At 34.0% G+C, this 16,206-nt stretch overlaps 1 protein-coding gene across 2 annotated transcripts in view; it reads left to right on the top strand.

Annotated features, from left to right (window-relative positions):
* The window catches only part of LOC110031141, a 20,712-nt gene extending 7,482 nt beyond the window's left edge, over positions 1 to 13,230 (top strand). For both annotated transcript variants that reach the window (XM_020734208.1, XM_020734207.1), the window contains exon 5: positions 12,797 to 13,230. In XM_020734208.1, coding sequence (XP_020589867.1) covers positions 12,797 to 12,878 — 82 coding nt within the window. In that variant the 3' untranslated portion in view covers positions 12,879 to 13,230. The remainder of the gene's footprint in view (positions 1 to 12,796) is intronic.
* The last annotated feature ends 2,976 nt before the right edge of the window (positions 13,231 to 16,206 follow it).

Below are 16,206 nucleotides of genomic sequence, written 5' to 3'. Positions count from 1 at the left end.
TTGAGTGAACCCTTCTGACTGCTCCATGTAAATCTGCTCCTCCAAATCACCATGCAAGAAAACAGTTTTAACATCTATCTGCTCCAAATGCAAATCTCAAATAGCTACTAATACAAGCACTGCCCTGATTGAAGTATGTCTGACCATAGGAGAAAAGATTTCATCATAATCTATCCCCTTCTACTATGAAAATCTCTTTGCAACCAGTCGAGTCTTGAACTTTTCCTCTTAATTTTCTGATACTGCTGGTTTCTTTTTGTAGACCCATTTGCACCCAATAGCCTTCTTTCTCTCTTGAAGTTGAACTAGCTCCCATGTGCGATTTTTCTGCAAAGACTCCATCTCTTCAACCATTGCACCCATCCATTTTTCTTTCTCCTAGCTGGTGATAGCTCATTGAAAAGTGGCTGGATAATCCCTGTTGATGAGAAGTGCACAAGAGACCAAGTTTTCATAACCCAATCTGCTAGGAGGCCTTATATTGGTGCATCTTTGTCTATCTCTAGCTAGATTATAATTCTGCAGATCATCTGGATTAGAATCACCAGGTGTTGGATTTGAACTTTCATCTCTCTCAGAAGTTACTGGCTGCTGTTCTAAATTTATCTGCACTGCATCTGTACCGGAACTCTTCTTTGACACATTGTCTTGATTCTGCTGTAACATAAACTGCTCATCAAAAACTGCATCTCTGCTGATCACCATCTTCTTTGCAATCGGATCCCAAAACTTGTATCCTTTCACACCTTTCTTATAGCCCAGAAAAATGCATTTCTTGGATTTTGCATCAAGTTTTGATCTTTCATCTCCAGGTACATGCATATAAGCAGAACTTCCAAAAATCCGTAAATGATCAAATTTAACTGAATTACCTGTCCATACCTCTTGTGCGACCTTGCCATCCAATGATGCTCGGATTGATCTATTGATGAGATAGCATGCCATATTCACAGCCTCTGCCTAGAAACTCTTAAGAAACCCTGCATTCAGTCTCAAGCACCTTGCCCTTTCAGTTAAGGACCTGTTCATTCTTTCTGCCACACCATTTTGCTGTGGTGTCTTGCACGATGAAAAATGCCTCTGAATCCCATGCTCCTCACAGAACTTCTGAAACTGCAAATCTGTGTACTCTGTACCATTATCAGATCTCAAATACTTAATCTTTCTGTCATTTTGGTTCTCCACCTCAGCTTTCCACAGCTTGAATTTAGAGAAAACTTCAAATTTCTACTTCAAGCTTCATGAAGTACACCCAAACTTTCATGGAGAAATCATCAATAAAGGTAACGAAAATCTGAGATCCTCCTAATGACAACTCCCTAGTAGGGCCCCATACATCAAAATGCACATATTCAAGAATCTCTTCAAGAATACAGAACTTACAAAGATCGAGCTTGCAGCTTTTAACACCATGCAACAAATTTCTTCTATGCAATTCCACCATCCCACGTTCACTGAGATGGCCCAGACGCATATGCCATAACTTTGTACTATCATCACCTGACTCCACAGAATGAACTCCACCTACAACTGTCCTCCCCAATAGTTTGTAGATATTGCCTGCATTTAATTTTTCTTTCATCACCGTCAGTGCACCCTTAACAATTCTGATTGTTTCCCTATCCTCATCTGCCTTAGGAATAAAACCATTTCTGTATAGAGTGCTCAAAAAAATCAGATTCTTCTTCAAATCTGGAATATGTCTGACATCACATAATGTTCTAACTGTACCATCATACATCTGAATTCTGACTTCTCTAATACCAGTAATATTGCAACATCTATCATCACCCAAATATACCGAGCCAGAATTTGTTACCTGTATGAAGTAAACCACTCTCTGTTAGGTGTTATGTGATAAGAGCACCCTGAATCCAGAATTCATGCATCCGTGAACTGAGTTGATGAAACTGAGAGCATATCGCCATCACTGCAATCTGAATTTTCATGCTGCACCACATTTACAGGCTTTGATGAAGTATCACCTTTCTCTCTAGTCTGCTTCTTCAACTTTGGACAATCTCGCTTCATATGACCTGTCTCCTTGCAACTGTTGCAATGAATCGTCTTTTTCCCTTTGGACTTGGATCTGGAATTTCGCATTCCAGAACCCTTCTCCTCTTTCTTCCTTCCACCATCCTGTTTTCCCTTAACATATAAACTGTCGCCGTGAGAGCTTTCCCCAGTATTCTGCTTCTGCTGGTTGTGAGCCAACAACGCTGCAGTAATCTCATCAACTTTGATAGTCTCTCTCCCATATGTCAGAGTAGTCACCAGGTGTTCATAGGAAGAGGGCAAGGAACACAACAAAATCATCGTTCGATCTTCATCCTCAATATTCACATCAAGCCGTGATAAATCCGTGATTATTTGATTGAAGTCATTCACGTGTTGCGCCAGATCAGAACCTTCTTGCATCTTCAGCCCATACAGCTTTTGCTTCAGATACAACTTGTTCGTCAGAGATTTTGCCATAAACTGAATTTTCAATTTCTTCCAAATCTTCCCTGGAGATTTTAAATTCATCACGTGATACATAACATCGCTGTCAGGCATAGACATATCGTCGCTGCCGCTCGCTGTTGCAATTCTTCCCAATGTTCATTCTTCATACGTCGCTGCCGCTCGCTGTTGCAATTCTTCCCAATATTCATTCTTCATAGCATCTGGTTTTCCTGCCCGCAAAGCTTTCAAGATTCCCTGTTGCGTCAACAGATCTTTCACCCTCGTTTGCCACAATCCGAAGTTGTCAGTTCCATCGAACTTCATCACCTCAAATTTTGTACCAGAAAATGCCATCTGAAAATTCCTCTTGTAACAAAAACTTCTACAAACAAAGAAATAAAGTCAGAACTTAATTTCTATTTTTTTTTGCCTCTTGGAGAGAAACTTTAAGCATAGCAGCAAGCAAGGAAACAAATATCTAGCTTTTGGCTGCCAATTTCACGGCAGCAGCAAAAAAAAAAGAAAAAAAAGGAAAGCTAGAGATTTCTCCAAAGCTTTGGATGAGATACATTATGTAGGCTTATCAGGATACACTTCATGCAGCTGAGATTTATAAGAAACTTGTGCCTCCCTTTTAGTTTCTTGGCACTCCCTCATGCCTGATTTGGAGCATGATTAAGTTTTACAATTCTGATAAAAACATGTGTTGAGTCAGTCCTGAGGAGTTGACCATTATCTCATGAAACCTACAAATATTATCATCGCTTCTAGTTTTTGTCCATCGATATGAGAAGTGTATCTTGCCAGATGTTGAGCTATTTTGTAGACAGGTTTCTGATGATGGTAATCAATGCGGTATATTCGTCTTACTGTCAGTCTATCTTAATTTTTTGATTCGCTATCTCCAGACTTATAAAGCAACACGTCTACTCAATCGTTCATTTGTTACTATTCTAGTAGAAGTGTGGATTCAAAGTATTCATGGAAGGATAGATTTTCAGATCTTCCAACATAGTTGATTGACCCTATTGGGTTAGAATTGCAAAATACTGATTATCTATCAGAGAATTATGTTGAGTCGTCATTGTTAGTAGATCATTCATCTTTAAAGATATTAGAGATGGATGAGGGCCTCTTTTTTGCAAAAAATTTAGCATGTTGGCTATACATTTTTGCACTTCTTGTTGGAGAATGGTTTGTAGGTTCTGGCGGATTACTAGTGCTAGTAATCATTCATAAGGGTAGCATCTTTGCTTGGCTTCTACAGTACTAGCTAGAATATATAAAGTTTTAAAGATTACTTCAAAGTTTAGCTCTCTTTATCTATGATATATAATTTTTTCTTGGACAATACATGTACTCGTGGATTCATGTTCATGCATTTGGAGCATTTTTTTTGTGTAGAGTCCCAACCTACTTAATAGAGAGAGGCTATCATATAGTTAGCCAGTTATCACTAGCATCATCTACCGTAGTACGAGAGCAAGTTCTCCTCTTCTTCTTCGCACCTCATTTGGTCATAGATAAATTTCTCTTCTTCATCAGCCAAAAGATTTTTGGTAGCCAAAGATTGTTGGCCTACCAGATTATCTAAGGGAGGTTGATATCATCGAGAGAGTTAGCCACAGAAGATGATACACATTGCTTCAAATTAGGAGAACTCTAAAGATTGCTTTAATATTTCATCAATTTGCAACCCAATTAGTTTTGTTATCATTTTGGTTGTTCTGTCGTTTTTGGGGTCATCAATCCCAATTGGGTTGCTTTTTAGTTCATATGCTCCGACGATACTACCTATGATGGTCAATTACATATACACGGGATAGTTTATCTTTACTTGATAGATTTAGTTCTTATAAAGATGAGATTCAATATTAATTCCGTAATATGCACTCTTTTATGCATACTTGGCATTGGCTCAAAATTTCGTACAGCTGCACCAAATAGTCTTATAGGAGTGAGTTACATGTGATTGTCTTGGGTGAGACTCTTTTTTTGCTTTTATGGAGCAAGGTGTTTAGAGGTATGAGCACCAGGTACAGACACTGGGGGTTCCTCAAGGTCAAAGACCACAACATAGCACTTTGCATGTTGTATCATCATATATAGCATCCTTTTTCTTCTTTCCCTTTTCTTGTAGCATTACTTAACTGCATTAAGGTAATTACTTATTTTTTTTGTCTTTTATCGGTTCACATCCTCATATTATTCTTCTTTGTGTTAAACTAATAGATCGCAGGAGTGAAGAGCCTGTCATTGGAGGAGCTACCCCTCCATGGATCATAGTTTGGGTTAGAGAGCCCTCCCTCTCCACATTTTACTATGATTCCTTCATTACTAGGCATGCATGTATACTCTTAGCATAGAGACTCTCCTCACTTTTCTACAGATTGGAATATTAATCTAATCTCATGTCAACTTTTGATGCCAAAGAAGATCTCTTTCTATATGAGGATATTTGTTGATGTGTTGTTGAAGCCATTTAGAGATTCCAACATTATAGACATATGTGGTTCTATCATAGATGGGTTTTTCTACATGGTTTCATATTCAACATTTTGGCCAAGTCGCCTTGATCTAGACCACCACTTATGGGGATGCATGAAATGCCAGTGCCATTTATGGCGACTCTTGATTTAGTCTCTAGATCTAGGGCGCATCTTTCAAGTAACCCTCCACTGTATATTGGAGGGTCGGACACAAGTATTATCTATTTTTTTTTTCATTTCAGTATACATATTCTTTATTATCATTTTGTCATAATATTAATTACTCATTCTTTTATTTATCTTAAAGAGTTGATTGAGTATGAGATTCGTTGTCAGTCTCATTCCTTTGTTGACCCGCAATATAAAGATATGCATGAGTATAATTTGTTATTTTGGCATAACTTGACCTTTTGTTGGATCTAAGGTCACTCTAGTTCTTGGATCATGTTATAGTGGATGTTAATGTCATATTGAACTTTCTAGCACACTTTAATTTGGAGGGAGAGAGCTCACATAAAAGAAGGTAATTAGCAAGGAGGTTTAGTTCTTAGTTTACAAGCTCATGTCTCTTATGATTGTTCATATCTAGACTTCTTTTTCTAACCTTCATGAAAGGATCAGCAGATGTCGCGAATTGATGCAGCACATGATGAGTTTGATAGGGGTCTGAGGTTCTCATGAGATTTTGACAGTGTTTGTCGTTTACTTAGATTACTAGTTTAGAGAATGGGATAAAGTATCTTTTGAAGAAGCTTAGGCTTATGATGTTGTGCAATAGTAGCCTTCACATGGAGCATACTAGACATACTTTAGTTGTAGAAAGAGAGGGCAGTGTTGATACTATTCTATCACTAAACTATGTTAGATGTTGAGTTCGCCTTGACTCAAGTAATGGAGGAGTTACAGACTGTTAAGACTGAGTACCAGATTTTCACCGAGATTATGACATAGTTATGAGATTTATAACGTATCATATGAGATGAGCCTATAGATCTTATATTTGTGTCATAATCGTAATGAGAGTCTAATACTTAGTCTCAATAGCCTGTAGCTCCTCCACTACTTGTCAGGGCATTCTCATCATCTGCCATAGATTGATGGCAAACCTATAATAGGTGCTGCTCTCTCTCCGCTACTCGAGTCTGTTTAATATGCTCCATGTGCAGGTTAGCCTTGCACACTATCATATTCCCATGCTCTTTTAAGAGGTTCTTCATCCCATTAAGCAACCTAGTAATCTCAGTAGAAGCAATCGACGAACATTGCTGAGATTCCATAAATCTTCAGAGCGCCTATCAAACGCGATGCATAATTTGCCTCACGATGCCTCCTAATACTTTCGTAAAGGTCAGGTAAGGATGCCTTAGTCTGAACAACGATGAGTGATCTAAGATCGCAAACTAATATTTAGCCGCCCTATAAATTGACTCCCAGTATATGAGCTCTCTACCCTCCAAGCCAATGTGAGATAGAAAGTTCAAGGTGACATCTACTGTATAACAATCTAAGAACCGAGATAACCTTGTATACAAATCAGAGAACAAGTTTTAGAAAAATGCCTAATTTTACTCATATATATCTCTCTCTTGGGAGTTAGCAAAAGGAGACCAACAATGAATCTCTAACTCATAATCAAAATTATTCAGACACTATGTAAGAGAAAGAAAAGAATGAGTAATCACTATTGTAACATAATGATAATTAAGCATATTTATACTAGAATGAAAAGAAAGGATTATTTTTGTGCTCGACCTTTCAATATTTGCTAGAGGGCTACATGGAAGAGAGGTCCTAAATCTCATCACCAAATTACGTGTCATCGAAACTAGAGCTAGCGTGTTCTGCATCCTCATAAGTGATGATCTCACTCTAAATGACTCACCTGTCCAAAATGATGAATATTGAATCATAAAAAAAACTTATTTACGATAGAGTTACATAAGTTTGAAATGTTGAAATCTATAAATGGCGTCAATTACATGTCAACCAACATCCTCAGGTCAAAATGAGTCTTCTATGGAATCAAAAGTTGATGTGGGATGAGAATATTACTCCAGTTTGTAGAATAACGAGAGGGTCACTTTGTCGAGAGTGTACATGCCTATCCACTATTGAAAGAACTTCAGTAGAATTTGTAGATGACTTTTTAGCCTGCACTCTAATTGGTGGAGGGGTATCTCCTTCTCTTATACTTAACTCCTGTGATATGTATAACACAAAGAAGAATATATATGATGAAGGTAAGATGATAGAAAGAAATAAAAATTAACAATCACATTAGTACATATAAGTAATGTTGAAAGAAGAGGAAAATGAAAAAAACGGATGCTTTCTCTTATCAACTCATGAAGCATTGCACTGGGGCATCTGACCTTGATGAACCTCCAGTGTCTGTACCTAACACTCATCCCTCCGATCACTATGCTCCATAAAATTAATGAAATATAGTCTCACTCAAGTAAACCGTATGTAACTCACTCTCATTAGATTTTCTAATGCCTCTATACGAAATCTAGAGTTGTTTTTAAGTCTGAATAAGTGAATTTATATCTTTGAAGCAAAATAGAATCTCGTCTATAGACACTAAATTCGTCTAGCAGAAATCAACTATCCTACAAATATACAATGAACTATCATAAGCTATGACTTGGGAGTATTTGAACTAACGAGTTGCCTAATACAAACTAAATGTTGTGAAGCATTGATGAATCAAGCAATTATACATATCATATAAGTAGTATATAGAGTAGAGTTTGTGTGTTGATCTCACAAAGAACTAACTAAATTCCAAGGTGAAAAAGTTCTAGCATACTGGTTTTGAATCAAACTTTATGTATAAAGTTTTTGTATTTTTTTAAGGTGAATATTATTAATTTTTGAAATTCAACGATTTTTGGCTAACAAGATCAAAGAGTTTAAGAGTTTTCAAGTGCATGAAATTTCTCTCCTTAATTGGTTCCATATAAATTTTAGTTCAATTCGGTGATTCAACTATTAGGTGACAGTTGGGAGGAACCTCTTTCTTATCCCCTCTCGGGCATATAACAAGTTCTGCAATTATATAGGTTTACACCTCTAAATCAAGTGATTATCCAAAGATATCATTTCTCCTTAAATAGACTGCACTGATATAAAGGTAATATTCCTATTCCCCTAAGTTAATATGATCTATCCTAACTGTTCCATTAAGAATTCTTTTGAATCTCAAGTTTCACAACATTTTTTAACATTTCAACTAGCCAAGATGAAAGTAAACTAAGTATCTAAGGTTAAACCATCCCCTTCTCTCTATTTTAAAGAAAATAACTCAAGATAATTCATACCTATCATTCCTACATAATCAATCCAAGGGAGAAGAAAGAAAACTACTCACAAGTCATTCTCATATACAACAACATCATATTAATGAAAATAAATAATATACATAAGAAGTTCACAGAAAAAAAGCAATAAAAAGCTCAAAAACTAAATATAACTTGTCTCCTTTCTTTTACTTATAAAAATTATGGAGTCACAACAAGATATCACATCTCAAATCGCTCTCAATCTCTCCTCACTCACTTGCTTTTGGATCTTGCTTACTTCAAGTTTTATCTGCTTTCAATCCTTCTCCAATTATTGTGAGTCCCTCTACAAAAAGCATGTATATCCTTGTGAATTTGGCCAAATGACAATATCTTACATCCATCTAGAATGGATGCTTCTAAAACGCCTAGACCTCCTAAACGTGTGAAATAGCCCTTATGTTCTAGTTTGTGGTCACTAGTACCTTGGCACTACAGTTACTAGCACTACTTTCCACCTTCTCAGGATGGATTTCTAGGACTCTAGGCGCTTATGCACCTAGACACCTGTTTTTGGTGCCTAGACGTCTGTTTCTGGTGTCTAGGCAAGCAAAATTGGCATTTGTGTGTCTGTTTAGTTGTCCCTTTTAGGTACTAAGACTAATAAAGCGGTGACCAAGTTTGGTGAAAGGGCACTTAGACAACCAAATTTAGCTCAATTCAATCTTTTTTGAATTTGTTTCATCTCATTTGCTTCCCAAATTATCTAATCAATTATATAATACATATACTCTCATAAATACCATGAAGAGCATAAAACTAAATAAATAAAGATAAAAATATCTTAAAAACAACGTGCATATTTGATACACATAGTTACCTGGATGGGTTGATAACCAAAATGATAAGACAACTGTCAAGTCACATGCTGATGAAATACTCAATAATTTGTAAAGTTCTAATATGAAGAAATGTATATTGTCCCATGTTATCAACCATCATTGATATCGGGTTCCCTCAATTCATCTGGTAAACTAATAATTATCAACTAATAAAGAGAAAATTTGTCGTCCAAGTTGAATGATGCCCATGATAACTGAATAACTGTAGGGTAACCGCTCTCTATAAAGTAGGTTGGGCAATCCAGGTAAGAATTATAGAGAAGTACTCTCTCTAGCTTGTACAGTAAACGTGAAATGTTTATTTTAATTTGTCTTATACAGTAACTATTTAAATAAGCTAAGCAATACACTTAAAAAATAAACTCACTTTTAATTAAACAATTTAGTATTAAGTTGGACAGAGCACTAAATATATCTGACATCAAGCACTTTAAGAAAACATAATAGTTTTGCCTTTGTATTTTAAATAACAATAAAGCTCTCAAGTCAATGTATTTACTTTTAAATGCATGCATATCAAGTAACTAGAGTGATTGTACTCACTCATAAATTGCTCTTCTTTAATCTGATAAGCGACAATTCTTTGTTTTACGTATCAAAAGTTTTCACTTGTAATATTTTGATGCTCCACCTCTCTTTTTCTTCATTAATCTTTTAAGTTTAACTTGGCTTTCACATAATCTTTAGTCTTATTTTAATGTCCACCACAGTCATTGAAAAATTCTTCCTATGTGCATCACATTGAGAATATTTCTAATCAAATTTATTTTTCATTATAAAAGATTTCAAAGAAATATTCTTCTTTGATCAACTGTGATTTACATTATAATCTAGAAGATGACTATTAAATAAGATGGTGTGAATCAGTTATTTTTATAATTGAGCTAATCATTTATCATAACTAATCTCCAGTCATCCTTGGTGGAGGCTTGAATTTTTCAACTATATTTTGATAAATGCATTCTCATTTCTTCGAAATGCATGATCATTGGGCACAAAAATTCTATAAAAATTAAATCAAGTGTTTTTCTCTATCATTTCTTAAAATAAAACTCTTTAAAAAATTTATACAAATGGACAAGCAAAGTTTTCAATGGCGCTCCACCTAATAATATTTTCATATGCAAGAAAAACACTAATAATTCGTACAAGCACTACCTTCACGTGAAAGTTTTTTAGCAAACCATCATCTCATAAATTTTTTAGCTCATTTATCAATGGTTGTAAGGTAATATCATTTTTCATTTTGAACTTTGTGATATAGATATGATAAGTATGAGAATCACAAGAGATGTGGTTATACACAATCTCCACTAATAGGCTGTAAAATGTTACTATCAATGACCAATATTAAGTCAGGAGACATAGCTTGATTGAATGATGTAAAATCATATATACAAAACTTCTCAATAATAAAGTTAGGATATATATGATTGAAGTGTTTTGATGTTTTATGTTATGATAGATGACATGAAGTATTTGGTTTGCTGATTCTCTTATAATTTCCTCTCAAATGCTCAATATAACAGATAGATGCGGATAATTTTTTTAATCATGAAAGAGTAACAGATAAAAAAAAATTTGTATAAAATTTTCTTTTGTTTGTTTGTTTTTTTTTTCCACAATTTTTTGGCTTAAATCTGCATTATTCTTAAATCTTTATTTGGTCTTCATCATATATTATCTATATTACAACATATATTCATTAACATGACAATTTATTTAATGTGAACTCAAATCCAATTTAGAGACTTTTTTTATTTTGTATAAGTTCTCAAAGACTAAGCTTTTTTTAATTAGTTTCTTTTAAAAACCTTGTAAACTGATTAAAACATTTTTGTAGCATATTATGTTCAATTTGAATTTATATTATTCTAACATCAACAAATAATTCTAAGTAAATTGTCAAACTATCATACATGATCGATGTGCTGCACTCGCTAATTTTTAGAATTTTTAATTTTCTATTTTAGGAGGCTCTTCTATTTCTTTTGTAAAGTGAGATATTTTTGCATTGAATACTATTTTACATATATTCTTGATTCATATTCATTTGAATGTATAAAGTTTATCAAGGTATCAACTTTAAAGTCAATATGTTACATTCAATATATCATGTTCAAACTTAGTAACTAGGTTGAAACTCTCAGTGATTCAGATCCAACCTAACTTCAATCGATTAAGTATGTTTTTTTTTTAACATATAAACATCAAAATTTCTTCTTAGAAAAATTAATAAGCCAAGATGTCATAATAATTAAAATTTATTAATAAATTTTTTTTTTGGCTTGGATGTAACCTATTATATATTCATAATCTTTCATTGTGGATATTCATGTGTTTTATCAGTATTAGCAGAGCTCAATAAAATTTAACTTTTCGTTGAAACTTGCACTTGAGTATATTGAATTCTCTACTTAGGTTAATTTAAATACTTAAAAACTATGTCATTATGAGTTTAAGTGAATGCTCAAACACTTGGGTGAAGAAATCTCCTACAATAGAAAGAATAGTGCATTCTATTGTGAATATACTTGTCACAATATCATAACTTTAACTACTCATAGGCTTCATAATAGATTAATACAAATCCTTGTTGATAAACAAAAGAGCTAAAATCTTGCAAAATTAATATAATATGATTCCCTAAACAGTAAATTTAAAAACTCATAATTAATTAAAAAATTTATTTGTAAGCAATTTAATATAAAGAAAAATACTAGACTAATTGATTAATCAAACAACTGTAAATCTAACCTACAAACTGATAGGTATTCTTTTGAAATTCAAATATTGATTATGGGTGATGGATTTCTGATTAATTTCAAAAAAAAAAACATGCAAAAAACTGTAAAGTATACTGTAAACTTTAAATCCACAAAATATAAGATTTAACGGATAAATGGTAGAGGAGGCTGACATTCAATTTTAAAGAGAAGTTGGAAATAAATTTGCTGCTTAAAATGAGTTTTAGGCGTAGGGATCCCATGTCAGCTAAGATGCAATGATACGAAGAAGAGGAAGAAAAAGAAAGGGAGAAATGGGTATTTTTGGGTTCACATATAAAGTTGTTTCCAGCAGAATTGCCCAATAAAAATCTGTTGGAATATCCGTGTGAAATAATCTACTAATCTATCCTCCCAAAAACTACAAGTAATTTTCAACGGATTGGATCTACCCGTAAATACACCAGTGTTGGCTTTTTTTTTTATTATAGGGTACAATATAGCATAAATTACTTATTTTATTACATTGCACCCTTTTTTTTCTGTAGAAAATCCATTGTACTTGAGCAGCTGTGTCATACATTAGATCAATATTCATCAAATAGATCAGGATTCTGTCTATTAATTTAGGGCTAACATTCTTATCCTCATAATGCATTTAAATTATGAAGAAAGAAAAAATTGAAAAGGTCAAAAAAAAGTAACAACTATGTTTTTGCTCAATGCTGTAATTTGAATGTGAGGTTTCAGTAAAATAAGAAAACCCACTTGAAAGCTTCAGACCAAAAATTGATTGCAGAGTAATAAACCATTGCTTTCTTATTCATTTACTTAAGTTCATTTGATCCAAACTCGGCTTAAATGTTTCCAAAGTTTGAATTTCCTTTGTTAACAAATATTTTCTTCTTTCTTTTTTTTTGTATTTATTTATTTATTTATTTTTGGTGCAGGTCCAGCATGGGAACACTGATTCTTCTATATTTTACACTCTCACTTGGGAAGATGCCAGACGGCAACACCAATGCTCAGTGATCTATGTATAGCACAAAGAAACAGGAAGCACCTTAGTGCTGTCGTTTTTCCAGTGCTGTAGCTGGAATACCTTAATTTCCTAGCGATCCACATGCCTTACTCATTGTAATATTTGAAGCATTCTAGCTTCTTTCTTTTATTTATCTTCTTCTAGCATGAGTTGTATGTAAACTGGGATTTCTTTTTGGCCATTTTTTTGGGTCAGCTACATGGCTAGGATTTTGTTTTGAGGTGCATTAGTGCAAATCCTCTACATTGTGGGGAAGTTCATAGACTGTTAGGCCCAATGTATTTTCTTGGTAGCATTAACTTAGACAAGCAGATTTTTAATGAAGATATGGGTTAGTGGATCTATGCGTCCAAGTTTTTGACGAGTCTAAGTATATGCTGATGTTTTTGTACTACAGGATTTTAGCTTTTAGCTCTGACTCAATAGACAAACAGAACAGTAACTAAGCCAAGGTGATATTTAGTTGTAAAATAAGGAGTCAAGGAGGGGTAGGAGTAGTTCTCGCCTTCCTTAGATTCCAGAGAAGTTTTATATAGTATTTTATATTGTTAAAAATTTATCCTTTAACTCTACTCAATTTAAGTATGCTATTAAAAGTTGTCATTTCTTCCCTTTTCAATGAAAATTTTAGCTCCGCACTGTTGGCTTGTGTTGGATTTTTTGATAAATGGCTCGAGCAAAACGCAACCATCCCACAAATTTTCCTCCTCTCCCTTAATTTATAATTCTTTATAGAATTGCAAGTTAGAAACACGCGAAGGCATCTTATCAATACTAATCAACTTCATAGGATGAAGAAATCTTGTAAGTAGATCCGTGCGTCTAAGTTCTTCTTCATGTGCACCGTATTTAAATGGGAAGTTTATCTTTGATTGACCTTCCTAGTCTCTTTGATGCAGATTGGTGCCGCACCTGAAAAAGAAAATAGCAGCAAACAGTAAGGAAGAAATCAGCCGCAACAGAGAAAAGAATACTGCAGTGGGAAACAACAAAAAACAACAAACAGAAAACAGGAAACAATGCAGTTTTTAAGATTTCAGAAAAAAAATAAGCTAAAATGATAAAAGCACCACCTGTGAGCCACTTCGAGATACGGCACCAAGGAGGGAGGAATGAGTACCTAACCACACAAGGAAAATAGAAAACTCAGGTCAATAACTCCTTTTTAAAACAACCTGTAGCCACTTCTATAGTTAACATAAACCATTCCTAATTACAAGTTTGCCCTCTACTAGAATAAAAATTTGGAAAACATAGGACAGATCAAAAATTAAATCTAACAAACAGACATTAGGACAGTAAACACTTGAAGCTTCGATGTCATTCTCGCAGTGTTGGAGAAGAGAAGACTCTTCTTGTTGTCCAATATTTGAGAATATTTGAGTCTTATGTTGAGTGAATTCTAAGATCAAATTACCTCTGATAGAAAGATGGATCTCCTGGTGACATACTATAGGATGGACAATTTGGAATGAGAGAACTATGTATGAGTTCTGTGACATGTTGTATTTCCCACAATGGAGGTAAGCGGACTGGAGTTCTTTTTTTTTTGTGGAGAAAATCTCTGAAAATTGTTGTAGTCATGGCACTATATTGCTAAAATCTTTGCTCGATGTCGGCCGCCTTAATTTTGAAAAGTGATTTTTAATTTAATATACATATAATTTTGGTCTTTGAAAATAAAATTTTAATTTTGAAAATGAGACCAGAAAGATCTCACACATTTAATAGTTTAAAAAATCGAGCACCACACCACAAGCAATACACATATTTCGAGGAATAAACACATTTCTTATTAGTGGGGCTCAATTACATAAACTAAAGAATTTATGATATCCAATTGGTATTGAGCCTTTTATATGTTGACCGACAAGTTTTCCTGTATAATATAAGGATTAGATAGGGTTTATATTATCAGGGTTCTTAAGTTCCTTATAGAGACAAACCCTTATAGTTAATTACATCCTAAATGACCGAAGTTACTTAAAAAAACTCTCAATAATGATAAGAGACATTTGTCTTCAAGATTCATAGTTTAAGTTTTCAAGGTTGGACAAGAGGAAAATCAAGTTGGGAAGAACCAAATAGGAGCAGTTATTTTCAGAGTCCAAAGGAACGAGAAGTAGGTATGTCACAGATCTTGCGGCAAGCCTCATGACTTCTCAAACTATCCTATGAATTGACTTTAGTTTTGAATGTGATATTATTTAAGGTTTCAATTTTGTCGATTTATTATTTAGGGCTTAAATCTGCATGATATCCGATCATGTAAAAAGCCTGGAAGATAGGAGGATTTACATCATATCGAATGACGACCTCGAAATCCTAAAAGAGTTACGACTTATATTGCACAACATGATTGTGTAAAAGCCTAAATATAAGGTGAGGATTTATGTCGCACCATGCAGACAACCTCAAAGACTTATGGATTTGTTATTTAAGTCTAAGGAAAGTTTAGCTGAAGTAGATTTGTTTTGTTGTTGCAGATCGTTGACCGCCTTCACTTATAGCTCGCTCCAAGCTCCTTGTTGACGTGGCAGCTCTAAGGTTTAAAGTTTATGTATTATGTTATTGTTTTGTGTATTATGTATTATGTCATTTTTTATACGTTATGTCTTTATTTTGTATATTGTTCAAGTATTTAGGGAGAATTTTATTTTATATCAAGCAAATTTGGTTAAGATCCCATGGTTTTGTCGTCCCAACTTTACTATTTTCTCTTAAATTTACTTAGTCCAAACAAGTTAAACTCATTTGAACTGAAGAATTCTCGTTAGCAACTGTAAGTTACCTCATCCATGTGTTTCTCGTAAATCCAGAAGGGGTGAATTATGTTCATTCATTATTTTAAAAGTAAACATTTTATATTTTTGAAAGTGTGTTTTTATTTTGTAGGTATTACAAGTAAAGAATACATGGTAAAGTAAAGTAACAGTAAAATAAAGTGATAAAAGTGCAGTAAATAAACTATAAATGTGTACATGACACTCATGGGACAACTACAAGGTTAGTAGCATAAACATGATATATGATAACATGTAAGGGATTAAGCAAAACTTAAAAGAGTGTGGTGCAAAGTAAATTATACATGTTACAGGAAGAACACGAGCGAGTAAAACAGAATCTGATGTCACATATGAAAGATCAAGACTGAGTGTAAGAAATTAGTAAAGGTGGAGACTCAAAGCTAGACTGTATGATTTATTATCTAACTTTAATAAAAGCTGCCAGCCTAATAGTCTAAGGAGGGTAATCTCTAATCTTGATCTAAGTGATTAGCTCACAAACCTTTATTAGTTTTCATCAAAATTCTTCTAA

The sequence above is a fragment of the Phalaenopsis equestris genome, unplaced genomic scaffold, assembly GCF_001263595.1.
Source record: "Phalaenopsis equestris unplaced genomic scaffold, ASM126359v1 Scaffold000777, whole genome shotgun sequence".
Classification (NCBI taxonomy): domain Eukaryota; kingdom Viridiplantae; phylum Streptophyta; class Magnoliopsida; order Asparagales; family Orchidaceae; genus Phalaenopsis; species Phalaenopsis equestris.
This window is presented reverse-complemented; position numbering and strand designations above follow the sequence as displayed.